At 28.6% G+C, this 17,884-nt stretch overlaps 2 protein-coding genes across 4 annotated transcripts in view; both read right to left on the minus strand.

Annotated features, from left to right (window-relative positions):
* Positions 1 to 9,521, minus strand: part of Dcx-emap (Doublecortin-domain-containing echinoderm-microtubule-associated protein) — a 28,173-nt gene extending 18,652 nt beyond the window's left edge. Inside the window, exons 1-5 of one of the 3 annotated variants that reach the window (XM_070293904.1) lie at positions 9,275 to 9,315; positions 8,620 to 8,638; positions 6,729 to 6,993; positions 5,645 to 6,134; positions 4,422 to 4,599 (exon numbers count right to left, since the gene is read on the minus strand). In XM_070293904.1, the coding sequence (XP_070150005.1) occupies positions 4,422 to 4,599; positions 5,645 to 6,134; positions 6,729 to 6,864 (804 nt within the window). In that variant the 5' untranslated portion in view covers positions 6,865 to 6,993; positions 8,620 to 8,638; positions 9,275 to 9,315. Of the gene's footprint in view, positions 1 to 4,421; positions 4,600 to 5,644; positions 6,135 to 6,728; positions 6,994 to 8,619; positions 8,639 to 9,274 lie in introns of those variants that run through there. The other 2 variants (XM_070293906.1, XM_070293905.1) reach the window with 2 other exon arrangements.
* Positions 9,522 to 9,703: 182 nt separating this feature from the next.
* Positions 9,704 to 17,281, minus strand: Nsun5 (Nop2/Sun-like domain containing protein 5). Its single transcript, XM_070293908.1, has 6 exons — positions 16,964 to 17,281; positions 15,229 to 15,499; positions 13,450 to 13,706; positions 13,063 to 13,178; positions 12,452 to 12,624; positions 9,704 to 12,222 (listed from the first exon to the last, which is right to left on the minus strand). The coding sequence occupies exons 1-6, from the start codon at positions 17,087 to 17,089 to the stop codon at positions 11,441 to 11,443; spliced, it is 1,725 nt and encodes a 574-aa protein (XP_070150009.1). The 5' UTR covers positions 17,090 to 17,281; the 3' UTR covers positions 9,704 to 11,440.
* Positions 17,282 to 17,884: the final 603 nt, after the last annotated feature.

A 17,884-nucleotide genomic window follows, 5' to 3' on the forward strand; every position in this document is an offset into this window, starting at 1 on the left:
AATGATTTTTCCTTTCTTATTGCTTTATTACTTTACAAAAAATATCCGAGAGAGAGAGAGAGAGAGAGAGAGAGAGAGAGAGAGAGAAAATATATTTATAAAGAGAATGATATATATATGGTTTCGTGTAAAAAAAATGATCTTCAAAACTGGCAAACAGCTCCATTTATAACAAGATATTATGTAGGGAGATTATAAAATATTCTCGGTTACCGAAAACAATTTTAATCTGACTGATTGGCTAAAAAAACGATAGCAATAATTTTTTCAAACAAATTTAATTTCTACATTATGAAAGATATAATATAAAATATAAGATATATATATATATATATATATATATATATATATATATATATATATATATATATATAAATATAAATCATCAAGTTTAAAGAATTTTAAAAGAATATATAAAAGATAGCCTCTTTATACACATAAGCTTATTTAATAAGATTTGGAACGACGTTTTCGCGCAGTTTATTTGACGAAATTTTCTCACACGCTCTCTCTTGATTCAATATGCTATATACTATATCTACATAATATAATAATTGCCCGTTTTTTTCTCGATAATCGCGATACTACACATTTACTTGAAGGCACAATATTTATTCTCGGTAATCTAAAATTGTTTCAAATGTGATGAGAGAACGAAATAATTCTTATGTCCATAACATATTATAACGTGATTAATAACCACAGCGATCATATAACATCAGTCACAATAATCAACTCCGACATTCATGATGCCCTATCTCTATCGCGATGATATATATCACAAATGTCTCGATACTATCAATGCAACACACCGTAGACGAGTGCCAAAACGGTTGTACATCTCAATTTCCGATTTTGTTAGAGTTGGTCTCCAATTTCGAGAATTATCAAAATTCCGAGATATTACGCAATTCAAATATATCTGTCACAAAGTGAATTATTTGAGCGTTAGTTTCCATTCCAAAAACGATATTAAGTATGAGTTAAAAAAAAAACGGAGGAGAGACTCTTATGCTGAACATTTATCCAAATTAAAATGAGGTACTTTGTATACTTTTTTATTTACTTTTTATCTATCTATGTATTTTTTTTCCTTTTCTCTATTTCTGATTTCTATTAATTTACGCGAAATGAATCTTTTATTATATTTATCAAAGATGCTGCCATTATTTTTAAAATAAATGCATTGACGTATACATACTTTATATTTCAAGGATTACACATGGTTCATACGACGCAATTGTGATTTCTTGTGGATAATATTTGGGATCATCAATAACACTGTAAGCAATGCGAGGAACAAACACGCAATTTGCACTGAGGAAAGAGAACAAAGGTGAACGAACATATAATAAAAACCTAATTAGTAGCACAAATCCTTATCATGATAGTGTAAGGACGTATATATAATAATATATCAGGCTATCAGAAATAATGATAATAAGAATGCAAAATGGGTCAACATGTCATTTCGTTCAACATAGAAAATAAAAAAGATTGTTTGACATTTTTTATATAATTTTTTTAAATTATTTCTTAAATATGAAATTTTAATTTTTCTTTTTTTCTTTTTTCTTAAGATAAAAATAAAAATATCATTTATAAAGTCAATAATATTTCTTTTTTAAGTAATCAAATTACTTTTTGAAAGAATAATTATCTTGGTAGAAAAATTATTTTAAGAAAGATAAAAATATATATTTTGCAATCATTATGTATTCTCATTCTCATCTTTACAATTATCTTCGTATATTTTGGGCATTCTATATATATATATATACAATATAAGCAACTTCATATTCGTATATTATATAATTCAATATTATATAATTCAATATATATATATATATATATATATATATATGCATGCTCTTATCAGTCTTCAAAGATATTTTTATGATAAAAAATATATCTTCCAAGTTTTATAATATATTATGTACAATTTTTTACTCCAATTGATGCAATATTTTTTGTAAGAAAAATTAAATTAAAAATCAATTAAAAAAATAAACAATGCTTTTCTTATATAATAATACAATATATTTCTGAAAGAGCGTGTGCATTTGGCATGCTCTTTTTTAATATATATATTTTTGTCGTTTTGAAAAGGTATATAATATGGTAATCTAATATTTTTAAATCTTTCTCTTTCACGCTCTTTTTCTTTAATTAATCAAATCGTAATGTAGGTTATGCATTTGAGAACACTGATTTTGGGAGAAGCTAATCGAGACCAATCGGTATAAAAGCCCAATCATGTAATGATAGGATCGTGCATAACCTTCAGCCTTTTTGGCAAATTAAAAAGTGATTTTATGCATATAGCTGACGATCGAAGTAACTGTATCATAAGTGCATCCATCAGGGCGCACCGTGGTACATACACAATGGATTAAATTGGTCACACCTTCGAACTAGTGGAAGAATGTAAACTATATAAAGCCGAATGACATAAGGCAAAATAAACATTTATATTTATCATGCTAATAAATCTAACAAGTATGTAATTAGATGTTGATAATCAAGTTTATATTAAACTTTTTTCTAAAGAGAAAAAAATAAGATAGATAAGATCTTTTAGTACACAAATCAAAGCTGATTCAGTTCTTATTAGGGAAAAAGATTAAAATTCGTATGGACATTGGCGTTAGGTTAAAGAGGGAGAAAGTAGCGACCCTTCCTACACCCTCAGTCCAGCAAACATAATACTACGTTGCGTGCGGCCTGCTTTAAGGAGTTGATCTGGGCCAGATACATACGTCGTCGGTAGTATTATACGCAGCATTCTTATAAATCACCATCATGTCGCGCCCCTTTAAGTCATATAAAAAAAAAATCTATATCCCAGTACATTTAGTAGCACGCTATATCCGCCAACCGTAATATTAGCATTTGTGCTCTTTACATTTTTTTTAATCCTTTATCTCACTTTTAAATTTCGATTAATTTCGCTCAATTCAGAATATTAATTACAGATATTTGCAGCGAAGTTGTAAATTAGGTCACTGAGAATTTATTAAATATCTTTCAATCGTTCATTTAAATCTAAAGATTTTTCAGAAATCGCTGAATATGATGTTAAAAAATTGACATTCAAAATAGTAAAATCAATATAGTAAATGTTAAAATTTAAAAAATGTAAATTTTTTTTATTAGTTTTGCTATTTTAAATTCGTCAATTTTTACATTAAATTTGTATTTTTACCTATTTGAAAAACTCTTAAGTTTGAATAAACATAATTAAAAAAATATTTGATACATTCTTCATATTTAATAATGAGTATCTTATCGACTGTAATCGGACACAACAAATTCCTTTTAAGAGTGCTAACAATATATTTAATTTTAATTGCGATAAATTTTTTCCAACACATTATAATATAGTATTGCTGTATAATAATACATTAAAATAATTTTTTTTAATCTTTAATCGCAAATTTTTCAGAATTGTGATACGATAAAGTAATTTAAAGACCGTATAATCATATATTTTCTTTTATTTAAAAAAAGATATTTTTGTTGAACTACATTATTGATGTGGTCAGCCATTCGCATCACTGATACGGTAAAAAATAAGAGAAGATTCAATATCTCTCTCTCTCTCTCTCTCTCTCTCTCTCTCTCTCTCTCTCTCTCTCTCTCTCTCTCTCTCTCTCTCTCTCTCTCTCTCCTTACTTTTTCACCGTTAAGCCAGATTATATGTATTATAAAAAAGAAGTATATATAGGCTGTTTCTGAGATCTACCTTTATCTTTTAACATCTTTTCTAATTTAATTATTTAAATATATAATATTATATTTAATATTATATATAACATTATTATTATTAATATTTATACTGGCATACTGATTAGATATTACTAATATTATATTATTACTAACATTTTTTACGGACCATTCAGAAACCAAATAATAGAAATTTTAAAAATTAGAGGTTTAACGAATATTTATATTTTTATAAAATCATTTTCGTGAGTTAGGAAGGAAAGAAGAGAAAACATAAAAATGTTCATAGTGCTTCATAGAGCATTCGTAGTGCTATGAAGTCGATCCTCCCTTGAAGCAGACGTGTTTACAACGTCAGTCAAGTTCACGAGTATCGAGGTCGATCAGGTCATGCTTTATTCGGGCTTGATTAATATTCTCCCTATCTATGATAACGCGCATTTATATATTTTTTATCAAGACAAATTATCACTGTGTGTGTGTTGCCCATTCATATAATTATTTTTGATAAAAAAACATTACATAATATTGTATCATATATTTAATATTTTACTTTGCAATAAACAAGTAACATGCACATTCCAACAAATTATTTTAAATTTAACTTCAATTTGCACATAAATGCATAATCTTTTCTCTTTGATTTCTCTCTTCTATATAATAATTTATTTCTATCATTGACAAAAATTATTTACCTTAAAAGTTTTATAGCTGGATACTACGTAGGAGGCACCATCTTCAAGCTCATCAAGGGTGAGCTTCCGGTCACCATCCATCGAAAAGATATGCCGCGCACCTCTCGGTAGATCCATCCGAAGGGACAATCTATCCAATAGGGCTTCCAAAGAACCAATATCGCGTCCAGGTTTGAATCTGAATATTTAAGATTTTTCTGAATTAAATAGAGAATATAATCTCAAAATTATTAAAATTAAAAAATTATCTTTTTAAAATCTTTTAATTAAATAAAAAAGAAATATGATGTTATAATATATTCTTTCTTCTTTCAAACTATATTCTATTCAAACTATATTCAATTTGCTCTTAATTTCAATATTGCTACAAAGAGATCATCTACAAAAACTCGGCGCTTTATAAAAAGGCAAACTTTTCATAAAAAATTTGAATTTACAAAATCTTTTAAGAAAAATCTGCGATATACAAGGTATCCCAGATGTCCAAACTGAAGGAGTGAATTCAGCATATTAAAACAAGAAATTTTTCTATTTGGCATTTTGGTCAAATCTCAAAAATAGCGTTTCCCCAAATCAAAATTTAATAAAAATCTATTGCTATTTTTATCAAATTTGGATATTACGGCTTTAATACCTAAATTTGGTAAAAATAGCAATACCCTATTTTTATTAAATTTTGATTTGGGAAATCGTTATTTTAAAAATTTGATCAAAGTGACGAATAGAAAAATTTCTTGTTTTGAGTTGAATTTATCCCTTCAATTATTAATTAGATAAATATATATATATATATATATATATATATATATATATATATATATATAATTTATCTAACATTTATATTATAGTTATACATGTAATTAGTTTTATTTTAACATCTATAAAAGATTCGATAAAACTGAAAAAACTATGTAAACAATTATTGAACATATTATGTGCGTGTATATATGTGTGTGTTCACATTACTAAAATAAAACTTATAGGATGTAGAGAAGAAATAAAAAATTAAATGCATAGCTTATTTTGTTTCCATTTTAGATTAGAAAAATGTTATAAATCTACGAACTTAATTATTATACACATCAATAATCAATAATTAATAATCTTTTAATAAGTTAATATAATAAAATTATTCTATATATCCCTCTTAATATGTATCACAGTATCTTCTATCAGATTGCAATAAGTTGAGTTAGAGTAAACTTGATTAAAATGATTCTTACCGAAACTCAACACCAGGAAAATAAGGGTCGCCATTTTTGTAAAAGGTGACTCTTCTCGCTCGCCAGTAGCCGAGGTTGTTGTATCTCGCGGCTTGTAACTCGTGCCGGCTCTTGGGTCGGCTCGACTGCTCCGACTGCTCCGGAGGCGGCATGCGGGGACTAGAGGGTCTGCTCTGCCTCCAGAAGCCGGCCATGCCGTCTCCACCCCCACCCTCGCCATCAATCGACACACCCCCGATCTCTTCTCGCATCGTCATTCCACCCTCCACTGCGATTCCACCCTCCACTGCGAGACCACCTTCTTCATCCCCTTCCTCATCCTCTTCTATTACAACGTCTTCCTCCTCTTCTTCCTCCTCCTCGTCCTCCTCGTCATCCTCCACCGGTATCGCTGACGCTGCTGTGGGCGTCGCGATGCTCGCGGCGGCGCCGTTCTTTGGCGAGTTTTCGCGAGTTCGCGGTTTTTCTTGCTCTTCTTTTCTCATCGAACCTGAATGAAAGAGTTAGAGTTGTTTGAAATTGATTATAGCCAAACTTATTTTTTTTTTGTATTGTAATCACACCACTACTTTATCGGTTCTTTATTTATTTATTATATAAATCGTTTTTTCATCAAAATTATCAAATGATATTTCGAAAAAGCAATCGATCAATATGAAAATTTCACTTCAAAAAATTCTTCAAAAAAATGACGCAAAAAATCATTATACAATATATATAAAATATTTATATCTGTATACAAGGGAGAAAAGTTTAGATCGATATCTTAACTGGTGTTTTAATCAAAAAATTCTAAGAATATTAATACAGAAAACACATGCGCGCATACGCGAGCTTATATGTATAATATGCAGTATATATGTATAATTTTTTGACGCGTTGCAATAACTATATATATAAATGGGAAAAGATCCAACTTGAAAAAAAAATAACATAAATTTAAACGAACAAGTTGTATTTGAATTTAAATAAGTTTAGTCTTTGCAAACTCTTAATTGTCAAACCATCAATTCCGCCTCTCCCCCCTACACATACATAGTACGACATGATCTTATAAGGGCGATCTTGTAAGATGATTTCTCACCTACGTTCTTCAACTTTGTCACGGTGTCTGTATCACCAACCCCGTTGTTACCACCGTTACCGTCACCCCCGTTACCGCCTTCGTTCTGCCCCAGTCTATCGGCACGCGAACCCGATTGATTTTCAATCTCGATCATCCGCAAGGTGAGGCCGCCGCCACTTTTACACGTTTTTACTTGGCCTGCGCTCTTACAATTGCAGAAAAGGATTCAGATTCGCGTTGGATAGAAAGAAGTTTGCTTAGTGAATTGATGAATTCTGTAAACCTGTCGTGTTTGCAATACGATGAGAAATGTATTATAATGCTAAAAATTAAAAACAAATATATGATGAATTAAAGAGATCTAAAATGAACGGATATCGGATCATTGACAGGCGATGCATATTGTTATAAAAATGAAAGACTTTTGCTTTTTCGTTCCTAGCATACTTACATATATTATAATTATAGTATAATACATATAGTATAATATAATTACTCGGAAAATGATTGTATCGCAAGCAGATGTGGAGCGCACGTGTTTTTTTAAAATTTCAAGATTCTGAACATGGAAACAGGAATCGCCACTTTAAGACAATATAATGTGTTGCGTGATAACCGAGGATTCCCGATCGATCAGTCGTTTTTATTTCACTGCAGCTCCCACTGCAGATCCATCGATCAGCAACTATTGTAGATCTATGTATAATATATGTATTGTATTTTGTCGTCTTTCATAATTTTACCCCTTAATGAATGATTTATGTATAATTGAATATCTAATATTCGATTCTCAAATCGAAACTTTCTTTATTGTACATACGAGCGAGAACATGGATAGAGCAATAATTTCATATTGCATTTTTGTAATCTTGAATGTGAATTAGGCGAATTTTTCAATAAACGCGCGGCTAGAACCTCATTTACTGCAAAAGACCTCTAAATTAAATCGATTGATTGTTTAGAGAGGCTTCAAAATGCCAAAATCTATCATTGGCTTTAGTTTTTGCAATTCTTTGTATCACAATAAATATTTATAGAAAACTAGAAAATTTATATTATACAATAATGGATTACATCCATTTTTTTAATCTAAATCGTATGCTTATATTTTTTGAATCATCGAATTCCGCAAGAGTTTCGTGACTAACTACCTATCATTAGTCCCAGTATGCGCAAGACATATCGTGCGTGACCACACCTCTCTTGAATACAAAATAGTGCCGACTGCTTTTCGCGCTGATTTATGCGCTCGTTTCTCATCTCGTTTTTTCTGTTATTTAGCAACTATTCTGTCATTTCAACTAACAAAAGTAATAAATTTAACTGGCAGACAACAACGTTCAGACAAAACTATGGCAGTAATATACTCTCATTTCAAATCTCAGTTTATGTAGCTTAAGAAAGATTTTAATTTATATAAGTAAGAGAAGGAAGTTATATCTTTCTGGTTTTACTGGAGAATATTAACAAATAATAATTTTTATATTTTATATATATAATAAAGTTAACATATTGCAAAACCTTTTGCAACATATTGTTTGGGTTTATTGTTAAAAGTATAAAAATATTTATTATGTAATTAATTAATTTTTTTATTTCCATTTACTTTTATAGTTATTTATATTACTTTATTTATAGTTATATATAGTTATTTATATTACTAGTTATATATTACTTTTACTTATATACAATAGTTTAATTCCTTTGTGATAAATATTTTTATACTTTTATACGATCCTGTTTCATACATATATATAATTTACATATATACATACAATCTCAATTTTTTTTTAAATATGAATTTAAGATACTTTAACAAGCTCTTATTGTCTATCTTGTTATTTGAGTTGTATTGTAAAATTGAAATTACAGTTAAAAAGATATTCGAATCATACTTGTTAAAACTTACAATGTAGCATCAGTTGAGTCTTCAAGAAGCAGAGCAAACATCACCACATAGAAAAACAAACAAAAACAATATCTATTATAGTTAAAAAGAAAAGTTATTTATTAAAGCGAAATAAGAAATTTATCATTTATGCCTTACATAAAATTATTTTGCTTAATTTAATTTAAGAATACATAAGGGAGAATTCTCATGAATACGTATTCACCTTTTTTCTCACTTTCGAGAAAACTTTTTTTTTCTTCCTCTCTTAGACAGTATTTAAATAATTTTAAACTCTATGTTTTAACAATAATTGAAATCATTTCAAAATCATATGAAAATCATTATTTGAATTTATGTAAACATTCATTAGAGATGAAGGCTGTGCATTCCCCCCATACCATTAAAAAAAAAATTGGAAAGCATCTTGAAGACGGAAGAAACATATCACAAAGCCAATGATGATTATTTTGATCGATAAAAATTACTTTAAAATTATATGTATAACAGCATTTTTGTAACAGTTAAAAAATTGTATTTATATTTTAATTTTTGCGAAAAGATAATTATTAGAAATTAGAAAAAGAAATTAAATAAAAACAATTAAATATTAAATACTAATATATCAAAAAAATTTTCGTTTAATAAATAAATATTATAAATTTCTCACACTCACTTGTGATTTGGTTAATCGACACTGTGAAAATAAAGTATCCGCCAAGTAAGATGGCCTAAAGTTCATTGAGGTTCACTGACACTACGCTGTAATCATCGATGATCGCGATCGGCATTAATTTCGCGGCATATCTTGCGATTGCCATATTACGTGCGAACGAATCGCGATCGAATTGCCTTTGCGTTGAAATTCAATCGGCTATGATCGCGACGACAGTATACATATTCATACGTCTTTCGACGATGACGTCCCGGCGTCGAGTGGCCGCGCAACCTCGGCGCCGGCCGCCGGTAACCGTCGATGTCCTCTCTCACCGTCTCCTTCGTCGCTCTTCGTCGCGGCGTCGATACCCGTGTCAGTGAACGCGAAACTTGTTGCACCGAACTTAAATTTCAGAAAGAAACACAAAATGCAAAATATATTATATATACAGTAGTATGTATATACTGTTTTATTGCTGAATTTTAGAATTGAACGCATCATACATAGATATCTTGATATTTCAGTTATATACATGTATATATATAATATATACACAACGCTGTCGTTCGACCGGTTGCCTATCTCGTAGGCGGTCGCGTGATAACTAATCCACGTGCTTCGAGATATTTTTTGTTTTTAATCTAAAAATATAAAGAAATAATTTTGTTGCACACTCTAGTTCTAATATGATAGTTTTAGCATTTTCCCTTTCTTCTTCCGTCACCCCACCCAAAGAGAAGCCTCTTGTGTGTATACACATTAGATTATAACTATGCTATACAGTAGTATATATTTTAAGTCATACCATTCTCTAATAAACAATATTTTTCGACATTTTATGTGTATGTTACGATTTATATATAAACGTGATTTTACCAATTTAAATGCTTTATAACAGACTAATACATATAAATCGGAAATTTAAATCATATAATTATCCTTTAATTATATCTCATTCTATATGTCTATATATTTTATCAGAAAAACCATTCCACCCCGCAATTATACAATATATACACCTTGATGTAATCAATGTGCTTATCAGTTGACTTTAAGGAGGTCAACAAGCTTCCGTGTCGCCGTGTCGCCGATTGCCGATAAAGTGAGTACTTATATTACAAGCAAGTATATATAACGTAATAAGTATAGAATATATATGCCAGGATCATATACATGGTCTAATACAATTTAGACATGTTCTTTTTTTCCTAATGTAGCAAAGCAGGACATAATACGCAATCGGCTGGTCTCGGTTGATTCGTTTTTGAGATATTGTGTATGCTAATTCCAGAAAAATCGTTTTGAGAGAAAGCAACTTTAATATTTGATATCAAAGATAATAAAAATTTGCTTGGTAATTGTTTATTTAAAATTATTGATTCTTTTAAATAGTTGTATTGAATTATGGCAAATATTAAATATGAAAAATTGTATAATTTTTTCTTGTGCTATACATGCACATCAAAACAAATCAATTTCTTTGTATGCTACATTACTCGTATTCAATGGTATAAACTTAGAGACGGAATCTAAGCTGAGTCATTTCTCTACTCTTGAAAGTTCACTTCAATATATGTTATAGAATTCAGTGATTTTTATCACAAATATTTCCGCATCGCATCTGCGGAATTATCGGAAGCACATTGGAATTGATGTTTATCTATCACGTATTCTTCGTAAAATTTTCTTATCAGTATGTATTCCTTTTCTTTTTTAATTTATTTAATTAATAAATAAATATATAATCTAATTTATACACATCTTACAGTTTTTTAACAAAAATATATCTTATTATAACTTATCAAGTTGTAAAACTATCTATTAATTCACGAGTCTATAATATAGAATCTTGCAAATTCATAAATCTATTTTATCAAATACGAATTATGAAACATGTAAAAAAATTAATCTATTTTAATGTATAATGTAAGAAAAAAAAATTTAAATAATTTTTCGCTCTTGACATCGTATTATGATTATAGTGAAGAATAACAAGTCTTAATAAATAATTTCATAATAAACGTGTGTTCAGATTTTCTCTCTCAGAAAAAAACAGGATTGCGACTTTCCTTAATATTATCGATTGTGACGCGCATCGAGCATACAAATCCATTAGCCTAAAACTTTCTACTTGCTTTTTCTTTTTTCTTTTTTACCTGTGCTCCGCGTGTAAGTTTTGCTCTTCTATTTATCACATATGATCTTCTCTTTCTTCGATTTTTTCTTCTTGCCTGATTTTTTTTGCTTCGTATCTTCTGATATCTTTATCTGAATGTTTTCTGACCTCTTCAATGTTATTTCTTCCTGATTAAAATTTGATAAAGAACAATTATCGATTTTTCCTATGTCTTTTTTATTTCTTTCTGTCTTTATTTCATTTTCTATTTTGTTTCCTACTTGTGATACGACAAATTCAACAACATTCCTTGATATCTTCACTTGTCCATCATTCATTGAGATTTCTCTTTTCCTCTTCTTTATTCCTTTTTCACGCTGTTTTCGCTTGCATTCAACTTTCTTCACCAAATCATTTTTTTTTATATCTAAGTTAGCTATAGTAGAATTTACATTACCTCCTTTGCGTTTGCATTCTGGCAGAGCCACGTCGAAGTTTCTTTCAAATACTGCCACAAAAAAACCATTGCAAAAATCAAGATTTGGCTTCGAATACAAACATTTATCCCCGCAATTGTATCTTTTAGAACTAAAATTTATCCAATTATTTTTCAGCAACTGTTGAGCTGGTACCAGGCAATAAGCATTGCCGATATCAGCGAGAACTTCGTCTATCACTTCTTCATTCTCTTCAGGATAAAGAGAACAGGTGCTATAGATTATTCTTTTCGCATTCGGAAAATTAAGGAGCGCGTATCTAAGAAGGTAAGCTTGAAACGATTGTAGATTTTGCAGGCGCTTTGACAAAGACTTGTTGTTTATATTGCTTTGTTCTGGTCTGTCCACAATACCTGTGATAAAAATCATTCCACATAAATGAAAATTTTCATTTATTTATAGCGTTATACTTTAAGCATTAAACAAAATATGTCCAAATGATTACAATATCTGTAATAGATGTCTTTTTTATTAATCAAAATTAATTCTATTAATTAAAAATAATCGACTATCTGCTTTTAAATTCTTTAATGCATTTTTTTTTATTGATAATTTAAAAGATTAAACGTAAAGGAGTTTTACCTGATCCAGAACAACTTGGATCGACCAGGATATATTCCACATGTGAATACTGTTTCGGATCGAGAGTTAAAACATCTTGATTAAGAGGTTTTACACAGAAGGAATGAGTTGTCTTTATCTGTCTGAATAAGGTTTCAAATCTCTTAACATCGATTTCCACAGCATAAACCTCTCTGAAAAGAATTTTTATAAATATCTATCTTTCTCTCTCCAAAAATTCAAACATTAAAAAAAAAATGTGTAAGTAATGTAATATTAATCAAACATAATTATATTGATATAAAAGAGAAAAATTAATTATTTAATAAAATCTTTTTTATGAATTATTTTCAAATTTCTCATATTTTACGTTATATATTCAAAATTCTGAATATATTTTTATTGTCTTTTCAATATCTTTTATTATTTTATATTTTTTTAATTTTTGCTATTGAAGATTGGTAATTAGACCTCAAAATTATGTGAACAAATCCATTTAAAATTAAGTAAGAAATTAGAATTTGTTATTTGTTACATGGTAAAATAACAGAGATTTAGTAGTTTTATTTTTGATGTATAATCTCATATAACAAATTCTATATAAAGACACACAACATATACAAATTACATACCCATAATTCTGTAGTTTTGCCGCTATATGAGTAGCCTTCATGCCAGGTGCCGCACACATATCCAATACTGTGGAACCACTAACAGGATTTAACAAGTGTGCTGGCAAGCAGCTAGCCTAAATATGAGATAAAAAATCCGAAATTAAAATAAGATTAATAAATATATAAATAAGAATACTAATAATAATTTTACAATAATAATTAATAAAAATTTTCTGTATATATATATATATATATATATATATGCTAAACTCTAATATTAAATTACAAAAATAAAAATTTCTTATATATATATATAAAATTGTTTGATAGATTAGAATTAGAAAAGAAGAATTAAAAAGAGTACTTTATCAGTATTAAAAATATCTTATATCTTATTATTCGTACCTTATCTTGAAGAATGAGTTCACCATTTTGATAGCCGGAATGTTCATGAAAGGATGTCAAGGGCGGAAAAGCAAGCACTTCTGGTATATGAAAATCTTGTATAAAATAGGATTCCGATAATTGTGATAAAGTTTGCAGATATGAGGAATATGTTGTACTGCTGCGTAGTAACTGCCATCCCTCTTTTTGGAAGAAGGAGATGGCTTTCTCCACTGATAATAAAAGAGTGTTGACACGGACGTATCGAGGTTTTTGCACTATATAAAAAAAAAATTTCGTTTTTTATTTGAAATTTTCTTTTGCATCATAATACTTATGATATTATTATAATAAATAACTCTTATTTCTTATATATTTGATATGATTACAATCATAAAGAAATGTATCATGATTAGTAATCACATTATAACTTTTGGTACAAAAAATATGTTGAATTTTTCGATTAATTTAATGGCAATGAATATATATATATATATATGTAGTAATAAAATTTTATTTTTCTATAGTATCTCAGAATACAATCATATCTGTGTGAAATGTTGCATAGTAGATCATCAATGACAAGAACAAACAATTTTATTTTAAATGCATTACTTTCTAAAACAAAATTTCAGAAAAAAATACACACACACACACACACACACACAATTGTTTAAATGTAATCATCATACATGTTTATCATATACAAGAACTAAAAAAAATGTGCTATAAATCAAGCATAATAATAATCTGAATTTAAAAAAATATATATATTGTCAAAATGAGTATCCATGTTTTTATACATTGTTTTTGCATTTTTAAAACCGAGAAAAATAGTTAGGTGTTCTGTTTCTGAAAATTCCCCCTATGTTATTATTATTATTATTATTTATTTTGTGAATACAAAATTTAATATTATAACATAATTCTAAAAAGAACAGGCTTGAAACAAGAGACAATATTTATTTTTTATATAAATCAATCAAAACCGTTTCGTATTTATAAATCTTTACAGTGACATATTACATACGCTTATGTAATGTTGACAACAAAGAATTATGAACTAATATTTATATTAATGTAGTGCTATTTTTTGCTATTTATAATATAGAATATCTTGCTTTCTTTTAATTAATAAGTTTTTCCCCCCCATTTTTATAATTAATAATAATATATATACATCAATTATACACAAATATATTTGCTTAACTAACAAAAAGTTTGTCCTTTCCATAATATAAGAAATCTCTGATAAACTCTTTATCAAAGAGAAAGTTATTTTAATCAACTTTCTTATTCAAACTCTCCTTAGATTCTACTTTCATTTTATCTTCATTCTGTTCTTTCTCTTCAATGGACTCATGTAGAGCCTGATAAGCATAACAAGAGATAATGAAGTTCACTATGATCACAGCAGCCAGCACAGAAACACAATTAGTTACAAAAGTATCGGTCTGGAATTCTAATATCATGAAATGTTGTATCCCGAAAAAGGCAGCAAATGGTAAAGTAAACATCGCAATACTATATAGAAATAATGTTCCCATGACTTCCACCAGACCCATCGCACAGTTATTCTTTTTGTCACAACTCAGATTCTGACGACAGGATTTTTGATGATCCCACAAATTTTTGATTCCAGCTTCTTTGTTCTGTCTACTGGACAGTATCCTGCAGTTGCGAATAATCAGGACCATGAAGGAAAAGATCTCTACTGCACAATGATGATTCTCCAAAGATCAAATCTCTGTAAAAATGCAAGCATGTCGTGATTATTGGGCAGCGAAATGGTACAATTACCTTTTTCTTTATGAGAGTTGAAAGTTTCTATGTAGTTGAGATTTTTCAACTCTTCTTGCAACTTCTTCTCATAAGCTAGCACAGTTAAAACTGGTTTGGAGTGACTCTTTAGGCATTTTTTGCCCCATAGAAGCTCTGTTATAAGAACTCTAGCTAGCCAGGGATCCAAACGCGGTTGCTCTGTGAGAATGTGGGTCTTGTGGAAGAGTTGATCTAAGTGAGGCAGCATTCGCAAGGTATTCATTGAGAGGCCATATATGCCAGCTATGTTCTAAATCGCAAAGGCAGCAAAATAATTCATATGTGAAATCTGTTTTCTTCTTCTATTAAATAATATACAGGATAATATTCTATTAAATAATATCCTCATATCAGTAACAATCAAAAAGAGGATAATTTCTCATGAGAATATATGTTTAAAATATGAAATAAAATATTTTTTTATATAGTTTTCAAGAAAAATGATTTAAAAAATAAGAAAGTAATATATATAACATATTTAAGCTTTTTAAAATTCGAATAATCTTCAATGATTTTGTTACATGCTATCAAATTTGTCTCAATAGTAGTTATTAAAATATAAATTTAAGAAAAAGATAAAACATTTAATTTATATAGAATAAAGCAATTTAAAATAATTTAAATTACTAAAATAGTTATATAAAAAAGTTAAAAATGTTAATTATAAGTTGTAAAAATATTAATATTACTCTTTTGTCTTTTCTATAAAATATATTCTTTTATACATTTTTTTAATTTTGTAGAGTCAGGGTCGAGACATACAAATTTGATACATATATGTATAAAAAAATTATTCAAATTTAAGATAGTTTAAAAAATAAATACACACATACACGCACACACAATTATGTAAAATTCACATTTTCACAGAGCATTATATATATAAACTTTTCTATTCTTAAAGTTATTCCAAAAACAAACCTCCTAAAAAAATTGTCTTTTACATTTTTCATTTATTTATTCATGAGAAATCATTCCCTTTTCAGTAATATTATCTAAGATACCTTGTATTGTATATCGATAGTATGATCAATAACATGATTAATTATTATGAGATGAAATAATAAAAGAATTCTATGTTATATAATACAATATTGTTGAGTTTGCCTTGTACATTGTAAAAATGTGCGGAAAGAAAAAATATATAATTTAATTTAAATAAAAAAGTTGGTACTCTTGACATCTTGAAGAAATAAATGTTGAAATAAATTATATTATTATATATATAGAATTCGCTCAATTTCTTCAAATAATGTATTTTTCTAATTTTTTTTCTCTTCAAGAGCATTAAATGTTTCATGGATAAGATATTTAGATTAGATACTTAAATTAGTATATATTCATAAATATAAAGCATGACAATATTTCGAAAAACATTTTTGCAATATGAAAACATGTTATTGGACAAGATTAAAATATACAAAAAATATATTTTTCCAATGTATCTATTCATATGTATTCTCTTTTTTATATGAAAAAGATTTCAAGGACATTAAGTCTTTTTACAAAGAAAATTTTTCATTTTTTTTTCTTTCTTTTTATAAATGATCTCTATTTCTCTTATGACACTTTATATACAAAAGTATTGACACAGCCTTATTTAAAAAAATATCTATATAATACATGAAATCACTATAAAAAGTATAAAATTGTCGCAAAAAGACCGTAGTTTTTTTCTATTTCTATATTTTGTCTAAAATCATTTTGAACTTACGGGATGATTCTTCTCGTAAATTAAAGTTTTTAGACTGGCACCATCCTCTTGCACGCGGCATACAATATCGGCCGTAAATTTATAAATACGCGGAACCCTAACAGAATGTACGAATCTGGTCGACATATTACAAATTTAAGACTGCTCAAGAATTATATTTTATCATGAAGATAATATATAATTAATGAAATTAATTCGTTGAACACCTTTATGAACAGTTCATCGCACAAAATAGGTTATTGTTCATGGAAAATGGAAGCCTTCCAACGAAAAAAATGGGGACTGGGAACGTCCCGTTTGACCACTTTCCGATTGAGTACAGGCATTCATACCGACTACCGACACCGATCGGTGCCTCGGGCAACCAGCAACGATTGACCAATCAAAGAGTTATTTTAAATTGGCCAATTGGTGATGTGTCCAATCGAACTCGAAAAAGATACATATTAAGGACCGGTATTCGTTCTTATATATTCAAGATCGTCTTAAGTACGGTCTTAAGATGCTAAGGGCTAGAGCAGAATAGCTGACTTGACAATGTTTATGACTTTAATACTGTAGTACAGTATTGTGCGTTACTTCAAGATAAAGACTTAAGTCATAAAACATTGTCAAGTCAGTTATTCTGCTCAAACCCTAAGCGGCCATTTCATTGGTTGAATGAGATCTTAAGACGACCTAGAGAGCCACTAGGAGAGAGAGGCGCCAACCAGCCATTTCGTGATTGGCTGGCATAATATATTTGGTCATAGCGACGTCAATGCAGAGCAGATGGGATACGAATTCTCGGACCGAAAATATCAAATGTTTGGAATTATATTACGCATTATATATTTTGTAATATGCATAATATAACCTTAAACATTTGATATCGTCGGTCCGAGAATTCGTATCCCATCTGCTCTGCATTGGCATCGCAAT

This window comes from Polyergus mexicanus, unplaced genomic scaffold (genome assembly GCF_030449975.1).
Source record: "Polyergus mexicanus isolate NDT 795.1 unplaced genomic scaffold, iyPolMexi1.0 SCAF_4, whole genome shotgun sequence".
NCBI classification, from domain to species: Eukaryota; Metazoa; Arthropoda; class Insecta; order Hymenoptera; family Formicidae; genus Polyergus; species Polyergus mexicanus.

Excerpts from the sequence above, each read along its gene's own strand:
- Nsun5 (XM_070293908.1), bottom strand. The coding sequence starts at position 17,089 with ATGTCGACCAGATTCGTACATTCTGTTAGGGTTCCGCGTATTTATAAA. Across the intron at positions 13,707-15,228 it reads CAACTCTCATAAAGAAAAAG|TGCAAAAACCTCGATACGTC; the intron begins GTAATTGTACCA and ends TTTTTTATATAG. Across the intron at positions 12,625-13,062 it reads GCAAAACTACAGAATTATGG|AGAGGTTTATGCTGTGGAAA; the intron begins GTATGTAATTTG and ends AATTCTTTTCAG.